General features: G+C 44.3%; 1 protein-coding gene across 1 annotated transcript in view; it reads left to right on the top strand.

Annotated features, from left to right (window-relative positions):
• Positions 1 to 8,973, top strand: part of efnb1 (ephrin-B1) — a 60,226-nt gene extending 51,253 nt beyond the window's left edge. The window contains exons 4-5 of the mRNA XM_034223181.1: positions 1,585 to 1,698; positions 5,059 to 8,973. Coding sequence (XP_034079072.1) covers positions 1,585 to 1,698; positions 5,059 to 5,453 — 509 coding nt within the window. The 3' untranslated portion in view covers positions 5,454 to 8,973. The remainder of the gene's footprint in view (positions 1 to 1,584; positions 1,699 to 5,058) is intronic.
• The last annotated feature ends 10,951 nt before the right edge of the window (positions 8,974 to 19,924 follow it).

The following is a 19,924-nucleotide window of genomic DNA, read 5'->3' as shown; positions in this document are numbered from 1 at the left end:
CGGCGCTCTCTTTCTCCTCCAGCACATCATGTCACCGTGCTCATTAGAAATATGTTGACTCACCGCCTCATCTCTCCCTCTAACTGTCTCGCTCTCTGCTGTAGCTCCATCATTGTCTCCCTCACTCTCCCCCCTCCTCCTCGTCCTCCCTCCTTCTGGCGGGCTGGCAGTTCTGAGGTAGTTGCTGTCTGCATAGCTAAGGGAAATGTCAGCAGTACACACAGAAAAATGGGTCAGAACATTAGAACGCTCCCTGCACATGCTCAGTGTTGGGTTGGGGCTATGTGCGAGTGAATCAGATCACTGTGTATCCTCTGCCGTACGTGAATGTTCCCACTTCTCACTCCTGTCTCTTCTCATTAATTATTGACGGAGCACAACAGCTCTCGGCTAGGTTCACTACTACTGCAATCAGAATGGAGCAATGCGGTGGTCTGGACATGGAGAAGATAGAGGAGGAGGGGATATTGTTAATAGTGAGGTTATGTTCCTCTTGAAACAAAGAAAGATATTTCCGCTTCATTTATGTCCCTCTTTGACTTATTTCCATATTATTTTTCATATCTTCCAGACATCTCACACAGAATCATTTCCCTACCGACTCGGGCTGAAACTGAGGTGGAAATATAAGATAGACTGACAGGCCCTCTCCATTCTCACACACAGATGCACGGCCACACAAAGTTGCCACGAGGGACTCAAATGTAAATTGCCTCCCCACACGCCCTCCTCTCTATTTCACACACACACCCCTCAGAGCGGGCCTTGGGGTAGATGCAGATAAGGCCTGATGGAGCAGCAGCATCTGATAGTGTGCTGTGGAATCCATCTGACCGGCTTCAGTAATAGTTTATAACCGCTCCCCGTCTGCCGGCCCTGCCCTCGTAAAAGACACGCCGCGGACCCACCGGTGTTTACCGCACAAAGACTTCAAAGTGCGTGTGCTAAAATCACAACAGACAGACAGATAAACTGTCTGTTTCCTTAGCTTTCCCCTCAGAGCTTATACAACCCCCTCCTCGCCTCGTCCCTAACTCTTCCCGTCCTGCTATTCTCTCCTTTTCAAAAGTGTGCTTCTTTGTGGCAGAGTTAAATCCAGAGCAATAAATAAGACATATCATGGCCTTTTAACGTGATGAATAATGTAAAACAATAAAAAGTTAATATATAACTGCTTTACCCTCATTCTGCCATGCCTAAGTGTATTGTAAGTATATGTGTGGGCTTATGTGTGTTCACTGGCGTGTGTGTGTTATACGCTCTCATGAATGTGTCAGCGTTGGAAATGCCTGTCTGAGTGTTTGCTGAAGGAGCTGCTGATGTAGATGTGAGCTCATTTTTTACGACAGGACAGGGATACTGGCGTGTTTCGCAGACATTCGCTGACTTGTCCTTCCTTTTTCTGCTTTCATCTTCACTTCTGAGACAAATTCAACACATGCAAAGACAGCCTTCTCTGTGCATGAAAGATATATGGAAAGATAATAAAGAACAATCCTTGCAGATGCAGAGGGACAAGTCATTGTGATTCAGCGCATGTAGCTCACCAAGGCTGAGTTTCTGTGTGTTTTCTGTTTCCCACAGTCCCGAACGCGAACCCTGCGGCGCCGGAGGTTCCAGAAAACAACGCCATCCCGGAGTCCAGTCCCAGTCCAGCCGACAAGGGACGAGTCGGCCCTGAGATGCCAGGAAACTCTGGTGAGCAGAGTGACACAGCAGCATTAAACCCAGAAACTGCAGCTTCAGACTCTTTACAGAATGCCTACTAGTTTCAAGAGTGCACATAGTTTAGCAAAATAAAGGTTTTTGAAGTGTAAAAAGAAGAATATTCACAGCCTTGAGGCTTATTCTAATAATTCCTCACAATTAGCCTGAAAAGAGAAAATAAAAATCATGTTTTTGTCTCCCAAAGTAAGCATTCTCTCTCATGGCTTTTTCACGCCGCAGGCCTTCCTTTCATATCTGGGGGTCAACTTGCAAGAAAGATGTTAAACCAATGTAATACAGATGGAAATCATAATCCCAAAATGCAGCTCACAATAAGACAATAAGAAGACACGCCCGAAACAAATACAGCTCACCAAAGGTTACTTTCTTATTCACACTGTACACAAAGCACTTGCTGCGCCCAAGGAGACTCAAAGACATTCCCCTTTATTATATATCTTCTTAAACCTTATTAGAATTGCAGACAAATGAAGATTAAAGCGAAGATAATTGAAAGAGTCACTGGCGCCCCCTCGGAGGCTCTGGGCCTTCCTTGTTTCCTGTTTTCACCGGCACCTTTCATAACTTCCTTCCACAGAAGGGACCACTTCTCAACTTTTTGACTTACTCCACAACTTTTGCACGCCACAAAACCTCCCCCAAGTACAGCCTGTCCCAATGTGATAAGCTCCCCTCATTTAATAATTGCTTATTTGACATTAGTTGCGCTATAAAAAGATTGCCTAATGTCATTTTTTCGCCATACCCGGGCTTTTACCTGTCTACCATTGTTAGATCAGGGATTATGTCAAGTGAATAAGTGGAGGGTGGAATGAAGGACGTGTCAGTGTGGTTGAGGGGCTGATATTTCAGGAATGAAATGTCTGACAGCCTTGCTCCGGATCTCTCCGTGCAGCACACAGAATGTACGAAATTCCTCGCGCCTCTGATTTCATAGATAAGCGTGGAATCGGTAGCTCTGTGATGTCATTTGGTCGTGATAAGGCCCAGTTATGCCCTCCTCAATACATGGTTATGTGCGGAGTGGTCAGCCCAGTGAGGAGACACAGTCATTAGTGGGGATGGTAGTCTCCAGAGGTATGAGGCTTTTGTGTGCCTGTTGGGGGGTGGGGGGGTCATGGACAGTAAAGAGGTGGTGGGAGGAGGTGAGTGCTGCTCTTTGGCAGCAGCTGCATGCATACATGGAAAACAGATTTGGTTCTTCTCGGATTTCAGTCACTAGAGGAGCCAGTCAAAGCCCCTCCCCTTCTCCTCCCCACCCCATCCTGAACCCCTTAGACGAAAAGGATAAAATAAAATCAGATGTTAAGATATTGCCTTCCCCCTTTTTTTTATCGTATCTCACTTGGCATTTTCCATACAAATCTTGGCTTGTGCATTTTGGATCTTATCAGAGCAGAGATCTTTGTCATGTTGAGTGTTGTTTGCAGATTTCATTAGGAGTCTATTTTGAATAAACTAATTCAATTAGATTACATCAATGGGGCCGTTATGCCATGTAGAGCAAACAACATACAGGGATATGATCACAGTTGATTTAGGCACAGAACAGTAAGATCTGAACATGACAACGCTGGCTCACTGAAAATTATATTACTGCTGCGATTGTTCGGAAGTCTCTTAGGGACTGTATGAAAATGATTGGGGTGGGGTGCTGACTCGTAGTCCCTACCCCTTCTGTTACAGAGAAACTGCATTATCTCAGAATAATATATTTAGTGCAAACTTAACACAATTATGAAAACCAAGCCACTCTTTTTTTTTTTTTAAACAAGCTGCTAAATAAACAGTTTTTCTAGCCTCAAAATATTTGAGCATGGAACCGCTGCCGGGGGGCTTGTGCACTGCATAGTTTCACCCCGCCCCCAGTCTTCTGCATTGGTCAAAATGCACCTTTATGGCCCACATGGAAGCCATCTTTTTTGATGTGCCTATTTGGGCTCTCTTTTTATATAATAAATCTCACAGATATGAAATAAAACTAAAAGGGCACTCAGAGAGCCAAGACCCCGCCAAGGCTGTCTCCATAAGTGAAACATAATGTGTATCCACCCTGTGTTTTTGATCTGCTCCAAAATGTAATGGGTTCTTCCTTGGCCCGTGCTACACTGTTCCACTGTGTTTCATGAACATCGGGCCATTCGTTTTTCCGTGATATTGCTGACAAACAGACAAACCGCTAAAATGACCAGAAGAAAAACTCTTTGGCGGGGTCATAAATATGGGGTAAATAAAACCAAAATAAAACCTTCTGTTGTCCTCCAAAATAAGTATGGCTGCCCTTCCTTCAGCAACAATAAAATAACTAGGGGTGCACCGAATGGGAAATTCTTGGCCGAAACCGATACCGAAAATAGGAAACAGTTGGCCGAAAACCGAATGCCGAAAATGATCAATAGAAATATATATATATATAATGGATACATTTTTTACCAATGTTGTTCAGCTACCTGATTATGGAAATAGACATGATTATGGCAAAACTTAACTTAAATAATAATCACTATTATGGGTCCATAAAACATTTATTCAGCACTTTTGAATGCATACAGTACATTTATATATGTCATGTATTATTGCTAAAAAACATTATATCGCAGTCTTAGTGTCGCCAACTCGTTTCTAATATGCAAAGACAACAAATGCGTCTATGATGTATTTTCGATCAGACGAGATCTCTCCCCCGTCTGTGTGCGAGGGGGCGGGGCAGTTTACACACACGCAGCTGCTACATGCAGCGGAGCACACTGCGGAGATGGCGGAGAGAACGCGCTCCGAGGTGTGGTTAAACTTTACCCGTCTCGATGTGGAGAATACTTGTTACCATAAGTGCAATAAGAGTTTAGCATGTAAGCACGAGCAATTTGTCTAAACATTTAGCAAAAGTGCTCCACATTCAGACGGAGGAATGTACCGGGTTCGACCGTCTTTCTAGCAGCTCTGTAGCCCCCATCCACGAGTAACGTTTCCACGTCAGGTGTTATGTATGCTAGCAGCAACACACGGAGTTAACTACATGATACAAACATGGGTTAATGATTAGAGGAAACTGAGTTATTTAGTTTGTTAATATTTCAGCTATTCTGTTTACAGTCTGTCATCAGATTATTTAATACGATTTGTTAAAGGCTCAGGGCAATCTCGATGACAAAGGTCAATGTCCCCCCCCCCCCCCCCCCCCCCTGTGAGCCAGCCTTTTTAACCATTTTCGGCCGATAATTTTCGGTGGCCGAATATTCGGTGCATATCTAAAAATAACGATACCTTTCCTGACCCCCCTAGTAATTTATGTGCAGTCCCTAAGCCCTCTCTTTTTGTCTCTCTCTTTAGACACCATGAATCAGGACCAGTCCGGTTCTTCGGGCAACTCGGACAGCTTCCTCAGCTCCAAAGTGGCCTTGTTCTCCACCATTGGGGGCGGCTGCATCATCTTCCTCCTGCTCATCCTCCTCCTCATCATCTTGCTAATCAAGATGCGCAAGCGTTCCAGGAAAAATGCCCACTCGCAGCCCCGACCCTCTGCGCTGTCACTCAGCACGCTGTCCAATCCCAAGATGCCCGGGGGCACGGCTGGCACGGAACCAAGTGACATCATCATTCCGCTGCGGACAGAGAACAACTACTGCCCTCACTACGAGAAGGTGAGCGGCGACTATGGCCACCCCGTCTACATCGTCCAGGAGATGCCGCCGCAGAGCCCTGCCAACATCTACTACAAAGTCTGACGAGCTCCGCACAGCCAGCCACACAGCCGGGAGAGAGAATGAGAGGAGCGCTTGATTTATGTTCTCGGGAAGAACACTTTCCTTGCATTTTTGGGGACTTGATGCTTCTTCAAGCCCGTGTTATTTCTACCACCTGCTGCACAAATCTGGAGAGACACGCACTGACATGGGGTCACGAGCTGACTGCTGAGAAAGGTTTATTCCGTTTGTTTGGGGTGTCTGACAATCCCCACCTGCCCCTCATCCTCCCCACCTTACTACCTTCTATATCTCCCCACTGTGCTCCAACAAGGGAGGGAGGCGGGGCTGGAGCGAACCAACAGATGGGACTCCAGCTTCCTGGTCCGCTGTCCCCTTTAACGGGCAGGATATAACTTATCTCAGTTCCCTGAAGTACAGTCTGTGCAACACCCAATTAAACACACCACGACAGCACACTAGGCAGACAAAGGCCCCAAAAGCCACTCAGCCTGCAGTTCATGTGCAAGCGTTAATAAAACGTGTGTTTGTGTCTGCGTGCATGTGTGTTAGTAGTCCGGGCTCCGTGCTGGGCCAGGAAACTCTCCAGATAGCTCAGGTATCAGACATAGTGTGTGAAATAACGTGTTTCCTCTCCCTTCGCACCTCTGATGTTTGCCTTACTTACTATTTTTGATGGAGGATTTCCATGAAAACCCTGATTCAGTTCACAAAGCAGTTGTATTTTGTTAGACTTTTCCTACAAGTGCACAATGTATAGAGTTGAATAGATCATCATTATAACTCCATCTTATCACAACCACCACCCACGTCATCCATCGAGTCATCCGATATATTTTTTCCCTAGAATACACCTCGACTGTTGACGTCGAGGTGTGTATGTGTGTGTGTATCCTGGAAGAACTCCCTTCTCCGCTGGTCTGATATCAGCTTTATCATTACTCTGGTATTTATGACCTACTTGTGTGTATTTAAAGGTGTGTCCTCCATGTGTGTGTGTGTGGGTCCGGGCATGTCCAGACCAGTCCTGTATCTGGGCAGAATTACTGGCTTAGAGGAAGTTACTGTATCGTAAAAGTTCAAAAACAGACAGACAGACAGACAGACAGACAATCCTGAGATCTTATAAAACCCTGCCACCCTGTCAGTGCTCCAGTTGGCACCCATCGAAGGTGTTTTTGAGCTTTAGGGTAGATGTGTATCGAGACAGCAGGCAGGTTGATATTCGTTTGTTCTGTCTTCTGATGCTCCGGTGTAACATCAAACGGTTAGATTGGTGCGTGCTGCTGCCTGGGCAGGGTTGGGCGTAGATGGTGTGGTCGCCACTGATTGGCTGGCCTACATAGGTAGGACGCCCTATGAGTTGGATGGCGAGCTACGGTCGAACATTGGGATACAGTATTGCGAGAGGCCAATTGGCTGCCATCTGTAGAGTCAGTGGTGTCACCAGCGTGTGAGTAATCTATGTGCCATCTCTGTGCCCACACTGTGACTTGGCTATAACCTGAGAGGAAGATGGCAGTGCAGATGGGGATAAGGGGTGGGGGTAGTGATGGTGGACGGGTGGGTAGAGGTATTTTAGCATTCATTTTTTCCATCCTCTCCCCAGTTGTGCCGTGAATAAAAATGCTGTGCAGAATGTTCCTCAGTCAAGGTGTCGAGCCGGCGAGGACACTGCAGCTCAGCTATCTCACAGCCCAGGGCAGCGGCACCGAGACAGGATTTACTGCGGCTGGATGTGTGCAAAGCGAAGCTTGCTTTAGGTGGCGGTGGAACCTGTCTATGTGCACATGTAAATGCTTTCTACGAGCTCATTTTTGCTTATAATTGCAGTTTTTCTGCGTGTGTGTGTATGTGTATGAATGCATCTGTGGTGTAGAAGCCCAGCAGATTTGTTTTTTGGGGACTGGAACTCCTAACTGTGGCTGCCAGAGTACGGAGCGCCGCAGTCCCGGTTAATGATGTGTGAGAGGAGAGGGGAGCAGATAAGGACAGCTATTCCTCAGCACGCACGCTCGAGCTGACGTTTGTCGCACATGTACAATCACACACACGCACAGACAGGCCGAGACTGACGGGTCCAGGTTTATCTCCAGTCAAACGGTCAGGCTGCCTGGTGAATGTTTATTCCCCAGCAGAGACACCAATCACCCGCTGCCACATACCGTTGCCATCCACGGATATACACTGCTGAGTTAAAAGGCAGCCCTGCTTGAAGACTCCGGGAAGACTCCAGTGGCTTTTGCGTGTCGTTAACCTCGGAGTTAACAGCCTAAACAGCTGCTCGTGCTTTTGTGGTCCTGTGTTTTAACTCAGCATGCGGCCCTCTGTGAAACACATTTAACTCAAATATTTTTGTTTCGGATCGGTGCGCATCCATTCACCTACACCAGCCAAGGGAGTCATTACCAAATGACCACCATATTTCATTTTTATTCATACTAGTGACCACTCAATGTTATTCAATTTGTTTTGGGGAGAAAAAAAAAAAAGGATAAATGAGATAACAGAGAAATGTAAATATATGGATAGAGCCCAATTTAAGATGTAATTTCACCTGAACACTGCTCATAAGAAGAATTTAAGATTAGATTTTTGTAATGGAGGATGTTTGTAAATAGTTGTCTTTTTAAAGTGTGTTTTGTATGAATCCTTGCATTTTTGTCTCTGTTTGCAATATGTTTTTATTTTCTTTTAGAGTTAAACTGAATATTGCAACAGACACAAGCTGTTTTTTTTGCAGCGTCCAGTATTGTCAAAAAAGTCTTTGTTACCACACGTGTTAAAGATAAAAAAATAACTGGTGTTCAGAGTTTTAACATCGCCATTCAACAGAATTCTAGTTGCTGTAGAGAAACTGTTCAGGACTGAAGCTTTGCCACGGAGTAGCTTTGAAATGGATAGGTCATTTAAACTATGGATGATAAGGCCCTTTCCCTGTTGGAGACAGCACTTAACTCTGCATATGAAGACTGTGTTATTCCACTGCCTTTGAGTTCCCTACACCTTCCACTCCATTATTAGATGTAACAAAACATTTTGGTCCAGAAAATGAATCTTTTCTCATTTTTAATAAGTCTATCGGGCTTGACGGAGAGAGACGTAAAGCGAGTGGGAGAGAGGAAGGAGAAAAGAGGCCACGTATGAGAGTGTGACCGTTCTGCGCTCACCATAAATCATCTGCTTTACTCCACTCATTATCTCCCAGGCGGTCCTTTGTTTTAAAGTTGCTCTCTCCCTCCTTTCCTAATTTAGCACAAGGATGTTGGTCGCTCATGGTATGAGCCTCTCACTGTAGGTTGATTTCTGCTATTGTTCAAAGCCACAGTATTATTTTTCAATGTGCATGTGTAAGCAGAACCTGTTGAATTTATTTCCCTTTCTTTGAATCATAACTGTCAAGTTTTGTTATTTTATTTTGTTGCCATTCACTTCTTTCGCCACTTCTCAGCGTAACATATTGGCACCAGCTACAATCGAAATACTGTTCCACCAGTTTGGAAACTACCGCATATTGATAAATAAAATTTTTCCCATGGAACTTGTTCTGGAGTGATGTTCTTACTTCGTTGTGTTTCCTTCAAGCTTAACAAATGTGGGTAAAATATTTCATTTGCCAACTCATTGACCACCCTGGTTCCTGGTGGGAGCTTAAACCAGCCGCCCACGCTCACTGCACTTCCTCACTGCACACACAATCCCCCCCCCCCCCCAAACCCTCACCTCAGGGGTCAGTGCTGCACAGATGGGTTTGTTCTGATACATTAGTCAGATTGAAATCACAAGCAGGCTTCATAAATTCATATTCGTGGAATATTGACACGCCTTTTTGCATAGTAACTAATACCCGTATCAACCCGCTCTGCCCTGGTGTCCTCCAGAATTACATTTCTTCATACATGATTAAATCTGATTGGCTGCAGTCGACATTTCCATTGCGTTAGTCTGAAATTACAGTCTGCATTTAGCCGGCTGAGGAACAATCTCCAAGTCCTTGGTGAAAGCAGAGATGGCATGAAATGTTATTAAAGTGATCGGCATTTTCTCTTGACAAACACATCAGTGTTTGTGGGTATGGCTTTCGTGTGGCTGATGATGTGAGCAGAGACGGAGTGGGCGAGTGAACAGACTGATGGCAGGAGAGAGAAAGTAAGGGCAATGAGAGACATAATGTGCCTGTGGCTTGACTGTCCCCCCCCCCCTCCCTCACTCACACCCCCATCCTCACTGATTCTCTCTCTGAGCCTTGGGGCAGGTACGTTCATCTGGTTTCCTGGCTCCGTCCCGAGACGCCCCCATAGCTCCACGTTACTGTGGGTTTATTAAAACCTTCCCCCCACTAAGCTTCTGTGTGTGACTGCATGTTTCACTGTGAATGTCTGTCTGTGTGAGAGAGTCTTATTTGTGTGTAGACCTGTGTCTCTAATTTGCCAAAGGGCTCTACTGTTGTTCTGCAACAGAGTCAACATCACAGAAATACGGAAATATTACTGTTACAGCATGAACTGCAGCATTGTTAACTCTTCATGTTTTAATAAATGCATCATCTATATAATTATATATAGCTTGATATTCAATTGTCTAGTAGTTGATGCAACAGGTCAACATGCTATGTTGTATATATTTTTGCTGCATCATCCTTAGCTCCTTACAACATCATTCAAGGGTTGTCTTTTCAAAGCAAATCTCTCTGTTTCAGAGTGCAATAAACCACCACTGTGGTATATATGGACAGCTGTACTCATACATTTGTTACGATACCATTACTTATGACCAACTCCGCTAAATGGCCAAAAATCAAGCAACTGTGAAAGCTCGAGACATAGCAATTTGGCTAACATTACTAACCTGGTTCTGTTGCCTTCAGGCCTGCTTTGCTTCTAATGAGGCACAGCATGCAACACACCCTTCCCCAGGCCTGCAAGCATCCTCCCAGCACTCCAAAGATACTGTGCCAACTATAACACTGCTCCAGTGCTGAAAATTCTCTGTCTTAACAGCACGGCTATCTGAGCTAACCCCTAGCTAGCTAATGGCAGCTACTGTTAGCAGTAGTTAGCGTCACAATAGCAACGAGCTAAACTATATTCATCAGCAAACTAGGTAAATTACAGCGAGTCCAGAGCCCATCCGAGGAGAAAACTGAAACATTTTCTCCATAAAATATCAATTTAGCGCTATAAATTCTTACGCTCTCCTCCTGGGGGATTGTACGACCGGAGTTACACAGTGCAAGGGCGCAAAGTGGGACTGACAGAGGCCCCATTCTCCCTATTACAGTCAGTGTAGATTTTGAAGCTGTCACTTTAGGCTAAAATTGTTACATAATGTAGCTTAACTGTCACTGTTTTTGCTTTTAGGCACTCACACTCTACTTGATTTGCATATTTAGTCACCAGTGTATTTTAAACTACGGCTAAAACACTCTTGACTTCTAATTGATGTGAGCATGTGTAATTCCCCACCTTTTGTTCTGATTGTATAACATGGTTGCTCACATGTCTTTATAGAAACAAGTCGCCTGGGAAAGCAACATCTGCCAGCAGTTTGAGGTGGCTTGGGAACAATTTAACTTACACTCATTTCTACCCATGGCCATGAATGCTAATAAGAAAAAAGAATTTCCAAGAAAGCTTTTTTGTCAAGTTCATTTTTTTTTAGCTTTTGTAATGTGGAAAAGAAGTAAATCACTGGAGACTATCTTAGAGTCACCTCTGAGGCATTGAGACCTACAATCAGGGCAAACTTGCATTTTTTATGTGGGAATTGAACTTCCTTCTTAAGCCAGCGAGAACAAATTACATAATATAAATTAATATATATATATTCGTGAGGAAGCAAAGATTAATGCATTCTTGAGCTAAGTAATTCATTTTAGATTGCACTGATGTTTTCTTTCTTTTGTCGGCAACATAAGTATAGTTTTTATCATTTTGTTTGCTACTACATCACTGCCTGCAAGACGAGTCGCTTCAATTCCTGATGAGGACACGTGGCCAGTGAAGCTCGTAAAGAAGCCTTGGATGGAAAATAAAGTTGTCAGCAGGAGATGAAAAGTGATAGCTAACCAGATGAGGGAAAGAATTCAATAACACTGGTACGATCCCTTTAACGGCGTCAGTTGGCACCACATCTTACTTTCCCCCTCACGTTATTTCACACACTACGCTCCCACACAAAATCTGCTGCATGTGCAGACGCTACCCTTGATCTGTTGAAGCCAAGTTCTGCAATTTCTCGACTGTGACAATGCATCGGGTGAGGAGGGCGGGGGGATCCGTCAATATAGCTCTTAAGAGATTTTGGTTTGCCATCACTTAATGTTTTTTTTGTTCATATGGATCGTGCAGGAGACTAGTAACTCACACCATAATCAATATGACATGCTATGGGACATGTTCCTTCTCATGTAATGTACATATACATATTTAATGAGTTAATGCATCACTCGCCAGTTATAAATAATGCAGGCCCACTAATGCCTTTCATCAAATGTTGCTCATCAAATATCAAGCAGATTTTTGGTCCGTCTTAGAACTAAATAAGAAACCTGAGATGGGGCAAAGAAGCGGAAACTGAGAGAAGAAAATCCATGAAAGGCAAGTTCATTTGTCAAACAGTAACATATGGATCGCTCATGAAAGGGCTAATTAATGTGATTCAAATTCCAATCAATTGCGGGAAACTATATCTAAACAACGTTCCTCTTTAATCCTGCAAAGGGGCAGGAAACAGGAATTCTACCATAACGTCTTGGCTCTCTTGGGTTATGCTTCATTTTTACGTTTCATTACACACACATACAGCCGTCAGCCACATATTGATGGCATTGTTATGACCAGAAAATGCCTGATCAGACCCGGGCTATGGCAGAGATCCAGGTCTAACCGAGACTCATCAATCATATGGGGAAGGAGGGAACCTAAGAGACTTACACACATAAGAAAGGCACACACGCGTGGGAGAAATAGCTGTTGCGGCTGGCTGCTGGGTCACAGGTGTGGAGACCAGGGAAGAAAGTGGGAATTATTCCCTTTCTTCCTTTCCCGCCTCCCCTTTAAAGAGAAACAGCTCGCTCTCCTTGCCTCCCTCCCTCCCACGTCTTTGAAAACATCCCATTTCCATCCAGATTTCCTTCAACCAATTTAAAACCCACACTTCATTCGCCCCCTCAGCATCGCCACCCCTCTCCTCCTCCATCTCCTACTCTCAATTAGGCCATGCCTCGAATCTCAGGCATTATCTCTGCTGGCCATTTATATAACATGACTCCAAAACGCATTTGCACAATTTTCCAATTACAGTATGATGCCTTGAAGCTTTGGTTCCTTCTGTCTCTCTCATTTCCCCCTTTCACTCAAACTGCTCTTGATGTTTAGCACTACAAAAAAGTCACCCCGACAAATACAGACACGTTTATACATTAAAGTAATGGCCTCTGTTTTCTTTCATGCATGACTGATGTTTATGAAACTATATTTTAAACCTGTTTTTAAGGATTTGTGTCTTGGCCTCGGTTGACTGACAGGTGGTTGAAGGACAGGAAGCTCTGGAGGTATGTCCTGCAAAATCCAAGAAACAAATAACTGTAATATTTACACATTACAATAAAATGAACTGTCACTGGCATACTATTCAGGAAATATTACATGTCAATTGACTCAAATCCTGGGTAAAATCTATTTAAAATGTAAACTTTTTGATAAAAACGTTATATAATGGTATGATGTTTGAAGAACAGCTCAGGGTATTGAATGAAACTTAATAATATATAAATACAAATTAAAAGCCTTAAATTAAAAGGGAAAATGTTTGAGAATACCTAAGAAAATTAAATCAAAACGTGAACATATTTAATGAAAAGCTGAATATATCGACTTAAAATATTTGTTCAAAAGCTGACAGTATTTCATGAATATTTAAAAATAGTGAGCAAAGCAACAAAGAGACTTCTGAAACTAAATTCAAATCAACAATTAACAAAACTTGACAATATTGATTACTATGAATGATTAAAGATAGCATTATGCTGTAGCATCTTTTGTATACAGATAATCAGTATTCAGCCTTTAGCATACTGCTGTCATTCAAAAGAGTGCTAAAGGAATGAGTCTTGAATCGTGAAATGAGTAAGCATTTGTGCAATTCTGATTCCATCTCAGGTCTGACAACGGCTTGGAAACTACAGTTGCAATTTGTATCGCCTGCCAATCAGAGGAGACTGGGCTTTTTCAGGAGGGGCTCTTAAAGAGACAGGTGCATCAAAACTGAGCATTTCGAAAAGTAGGTGAATACAGGTATATTGAGACAGAGAGTATGCAACAAAGAAAATTCGTTTTTAAAGATTAAAGCATGTAAACATGTTCTAATGGGAACCCAAAATAGAATTATAAATAAATAAAAAGAGCATTAAATGTATTCTTTAATTATTGATGAAATAGCTGCTCATTGGCAGTTCACGTATTTATATGTGCAAACAGTAAAGGCAAAATGCTTGTTGATAATGTTCTCAGTGGCAGTGGCGGTAGTAACATACAGCATTACATAGTCATATGATAAATCTTATCTCCCTGGATACAGTAGAAGCATTCATCAGTACAATAGATTTTCACAGCAATCTTAATCTTAGCTCCAGTGAGTCATTAGTCCGACCTTAATGCTGTTTGGTATCCGTAAGCGGACACTGTCCGTTATGATTATAAAGAGCTGTACTTCCGGCTTCTCCAGGGTGGCCGCAGAGAGCTGACTGGCCCATTGTATCAATTCCTGGAAACCCAAGCTAATACAAGCGTTGCTGACCACCCATCTGCAAACTAACTGACCTAAATACTAAGGCAACATCTGTGGGGGCAGAGATGGTGGATGCTGACAGATAGAGTGTGTGTGTGTGTGTGTGTGTGTGTGTGTGTGTGTGTGTGTGTGTGTGTGTGTGTGTGTGTGTGTGTGTGTGTGTGTGTGTGTGTGTGTGTGTGTGTGTGTGTGTGTGTGTGTGTGTGTGTGTGTGTGTGTGTGTGCGCATGCGTGTGTGTCACTGCAGGTCTGTTTGACAATGACATAGTCAGAATAATAATATCTCTCATTCAGCGTGGCAGTGAAGGATCTCTCAATGTCACCTGCCTTAAAGCACGAAACAGAGCTTTTATAGAAGAGTTTTTCAGCTTAACAGACACATGCACAGCAAATACCCAGCTGAGAAATTAAAAGTGAGAGGAGCAGTCAGGAGGCATCATGAACGGACGCAGACATGCCTTTGTGTTCGCTGCGATGCTGCACAGCGGTTGACAGGATGCATTAGAGAATCCCCCAGTGAAGGGTGACTGACCTAAACATGTGACCTAAGTGCTGCCCTAGTTTTCAGGGTGCCACATGAGATCAAGAAGATTTCACTCAGCTGTATTTTATTACTGGCTCCAGACCAGAGCGCTTGCATTTTGGGGATGAACTACAGTACGCATTCCTAAATTTCTTTTTTTTGCAGCAGTTGGAACAGCTTTGGGCGAGTTGTGTTACTGGGGCAACTACTTTTCCCACACGCAAGCTGACATCAGTGAGACATCAGTGGAACTCGGGGGGTAACTGAATATTCATGAAGGGCAGGGACCCATTTCAGCCCAATGAACACTCCCCTCCCTCTTTCCCCTCTCTTCTCCTCTCTCTCTCTCTTGCTCACACACACTCACTCACTCACACACACACACCACACACACACACACACACACACACACACACACACACACACACACACACACACACACACACACACACACACACACACACACACACACACACACACACACACACACACACACACACACACACATAGTCCAGTCACAAAATCCACACAAGTAGTGCAAGGACTTGTTCCATACCAGCAGGCACATACTCATCTCACGCCTCACTGCACTCATTCATATCAAAAGCGCATGCTCATTACATACAACAGCAGAACACAAACACACACACACACCCACACACACACATTAGTCCTCATAACGCTTATCTAACTCGACTTCTCTCATAAAGATATAATAAACATTTAAGCAGCATCTCTTAGCAGAGGCTGATTATAAATCCACTCGCTGAATAAGTGCATTTCTTGTTTCATTACAAAATAACTGCTTAAAAATGGCTTCAGGCTACATCTGCCATATGCCAAACAAAAAAGAAAACAACGAGAAGAGACAGCTCTGCTTTAAGCAGATGGTTCGTGGCTGCAACTAGCAGCTGGATTCGTGTTTCCCATTCATGCAGACATTGTTTGACATCGTGATTATTAAACAGGCCCATCTCAGTGCTACTCCTCCTCTGTGTTATTCTGATATTGGTATGCAGAGGCGGCGGCGAGAGGAGGAGGCGGAGGAGTGGACGGTGCGATGAGAGGATAGACTTGGATGTGATGAGAGGCTGAGGGCAGTCAGTCAGTCTGGACGTTTGGCACAGAGACAGCAGATTCCATTTCCATGCCAATCTGCCTTGTCTCTCTTTGAATCAGACTTGACCTTCACAGGCTGATGACTCCAGAGGCCTTGGGCCGACGAGACACTTTGTGCCTTAAACCAGATACACACACTCTAAGATATGTTACAGCAGGAAGCATGCACAATGGGAAAAACATTTCCCCTGGTACACTCGCCCATATTTGCACACATGGACATGCTTCCTAAAGTACACACACACACACACACACACACACACACACACACACACACACACACACACACACACACACACACACACACACACACAGAACAGCTTAAACCGTGGTAGAAAACAGAAATGTCTCCCTGGATTTACTGTAAAGGAGTGATACAAAGGATTGAAATGAGACCAGATCGTCTTTAGAGAGCCAGCCCTCAGAGCAGATGGCTCTGTTTTTCATCTTCCCTCTCATGAGATCTAATTTTCTGTACTGTGTTCAGCAATTTCACTGTTTTCCACCATCGGAGTTTGTTTCCATAAAACACCAACAGAATCCAGTTCAACAAAACAAATAACAAACACAACAAATGACTCTCCAGAGGGTTTTTTTTCTCCTTCTCGCAGGTTTTAAAACCTCCCCTAGTGTTCTCCTGTGTCTACTACCAGGTACCCAGCACCCGCCTAGTCTCCCCCCTTTTGTTTAAAGCCAGACTAAAATAGACCTTTATAAGTCTCCTAATGAAAGTGACTCCGGGCCCCTTCGGTTAATTGACCACCTTTAATGAGTGTCAAACTGAGGCGGTCATTAGACTGGGGGTTGCTACGGGTCACCGCTGGGGTGAGACAGAAAGAAAGAAAGGGAGAAAAAGGGAGAGAAGGAGGGAAAGCAGGTAGGCAGTAAAATAGCACAAATGATGTCTCTTGTTCTGTGCTTTGCATTGCTGTGCTGTGTTTATGTTAGCATGTAAAACAGTGTGATAAACAGCGTGCATGCATTTGTCAATGTGCTGAGCCTCGGGGCAGCACCTGCCCGGCTAACAATCCTTGACATAACTCGGAGAGCAGTGGCCATATGGCTGGTAATTCTTTCATATCCACTATTCTACATCTAGATCAGCCGTTTCTCCACCAGCCGCATTCGACGCTGTGCCTTAGAAGCAGCATCTTCTACACAAACAAATCTAATCGACAAGCCACGGAAAATAGAATAAAATGTCTCTCAGTTTTTTGCATGAGCCTGCTGGGCTGTCATTTTCGATCCTTCCCTGATGATTTAGCAACCTGGGGCAGTAAATGACCACGATCATATATTCTGTCATTGCTGATAGGGAAGAGATTTCTGCTTTCATGCGCTTCAGATGATCATGATGCCTCTTTTAAGGCGGCGCATTTGCTGTTGATGACCTCAATTGAAAAGCATATTGCAAACAAACAAAATGTCCTTGTCCTTTTATTTTGCAAACGCTCCTCAAGGGTATACGCTCATACGTGTACGGGCACGTGCGCACACACACGCACAACTTAAGCCTCTGTGTTATTGGATTGAAATGGAACCCACCACCGCACATTTCCGTGGAGTATTGATTTAATCAACTGCGTATCACGTTGAGACCCGTATCATCTGATGCAACACACACCAGCGGCAGCAAAAAGAAGCGATCCATCTCCATTTAGCCGGACAGGCCCTTGTAGTCTAAACACGGAACCATTACGCATGGTTTAACATGGATACTTTGACCTCCTGGGGGGTGACAAGGTCAATGACATCATTAGACAGGAGTCAGTCTGTGTGCCGGAGCGGGACTAATTGCTATCAGACCTTCAATCAAAACTAATAACTGCTTAGATTTGTTTCGATACTCACATTATCCACTTCTAATATACTGACAGAGTTGTTGTCGTTTCCACACCAACAGATGGGGAAGCTGGTTTGCACCTCATTTTGGTTTGTTGCTACGGTAGCTCAGTAGATCCCCTTTATCCTAAGGGTCGGTTACTCTATTCAAAGGTAGCTAAGCTTACAAAATAGCTTGAGGGTGATTTCCCACACACAGATAAAGCCAAGACTTGAAAATCACTTTCAAAGCCTCCCCTCTTAAGACGCTTTGAAGCCCAGGAGTAGAGCCTGAAAAAGGGACGCATGGGAACCAGAATCTCTTGAGTCTAGCAGGAATATTGAGACTTTGTTGTAACTGTTTTATCATGTAGTCTGGCCTGATGCTGGGGTTAGGGTCTCGTCACACCAACCTGGACGCGCCCGCCAGGCGCCACACACAGCCTTGCCCATCACGGCTTTGTCAGCGACCTCACTGGACCATGAACCCAGACAGAACACTCCGGAATGTCGGCAGAGGCCGATATCGACCTCGGCGCTTGAATGGACGAGCGAGCAGATGAGCGCATGCAAACACACACACACAAGCGGGCAGAAGTAACCTGATCCAATGACACAGGAGCTGGCTCAGTGTGCGGCTAACTGCCTTATCTCCCTCTGGCCGCGCTCCTCTTTCCTCTCAACATTCTTTCAGGTATTTGGCCGAGACCTTTTCTCTTTGTCTGCCCTTTTCAAAGACCTGCTTTATGCTGGGAGCCCTCCAGCCGATGTGCTGCAATCTCCTCACTGCCTCTCTCCCTCTCTCCTTTCTCTCTATCTCTTTCTCTCTGCCCACAGATCTCCAAAACTTGCATCCTCGCTTTCTCTTTTTCATCCCCCCCTCCCTTTAGCCTGTCTCTCACATCCCTCTCTCCTCCACTTTAATTTCTGCACAATCCGAGCACAGGAGTGCAGATACCATGCCACCTGTGCTGCCTCCCAGGGGGGTGTGTGCGTGTGAGCTAGAGGAGAGAGGGGATGCAGTTGAAGGTCTATGACATTTAGACAGAATTGGACTAAGGGCAGCTTCACACCTAAAGGTTGGGTTCCTGAATCAAATAAATGCCGGATGATTCACTGTTTGAATGTTCTAACTGGCTAGTTCAGAAATTGTAAACAAAAACCATGTTGTTGCCTAAATGTCAAAGGTTATTGGTCATACAGATTGCTCTATGCAACTTTGGATGTGATTTCCTACATGGTTACAAGAGTGTATGGGTGAAGCAAAGTAAGATTACGTACTGATCAGGGACGTGCGGTCAGGGGAGTGTCTTCATGAAAAGTAAAAATACAAATAACAATACAATGAAATAAATATTAATATTTCTCCACTGGTCTGTGCTTTAAATGTATTTTCTGTATGATTCCAATCATTTCGATTATTTTTATAGTAAACATCGGCATCGCTGAAATGGGGTATTTACTGTTCCTATACGTTGAGAGATGCGAGCTGAGGCAGCGACGAGAGCTGAGCCTCACCTCGGATTGCGCAATATCTCACAAACTAGGTTGAGCGCATGCATTTGGCGCGTGCCTGTTGCTATCACTCTGTATTCTTTCACACAGGTTTTGGGCCGAGGGCGACACCGTACTTCCGGTATCCGCCATTTCACACGAGGTGCAAGCAGAATATCATAGTCTATTGCCTTAATCAATATAGTCAACTCTAAAATACCACATATATGCATTGGCATGATAATATTATTGTGACAAGTGGGGTATTCACCTGGTGTTTCCAGAAGATAGACGTAGATGCTGCCAAAATCGACCGAAGGCCACTTTCGAGGGTCGTAATTCCATACATTGTAAGGGCAATCCGACAACCCGCACAGCTCTAGTTTACGCTGGTAACGACCTAGAGCACACCCCTCAAGTCCAGAGATGTAATCCGAAGACATGCAGCGATTTCTTCGGTCGTTAATTCAGAAAAAAAACCTAGTGCGCTCTGCCTGGCTACGTTAGCTAGCTGTTTATATTAGCACCTCCAGGATTTTTGCACCTCCAGAAAAATGGCGTATTTATATATATATGGCGCGCGTTGCATTGTGGGTAGCTCGTGACGTCACTGTGTGTGAAAGAATGTGGCCTACAATGTCTACAGAGACTTTACTATGCGTCCTGCTGGCTTTCCATAGTCTAGCTAATGTACGTAATGTATGTGTGTGACATATTTAGATGTGACAGATACAAGCACAGTAAA

The sequence above is a fragment of the Gymnodraco acuticeps genome, unplaced genomic scaffold, assembly GCF_902827175.1.
Source record: "Gymnodraco acuticeps unplaced genomic scaffold, fGymAcu1.1, whole genome shotgun sequence".
Lineage (NCBI taxonomy): Eukaryota > Metazoa > Chordata > Actinopteri > Perciformes > Bathydraconidae > Gymnodraco > Gymnodraco acuticeps.
The sequence above is the reverse complement of the archived record's forward strand: the minus strand, read 5'-3'. Positions and strand labels throughout refer to the sequence as shown.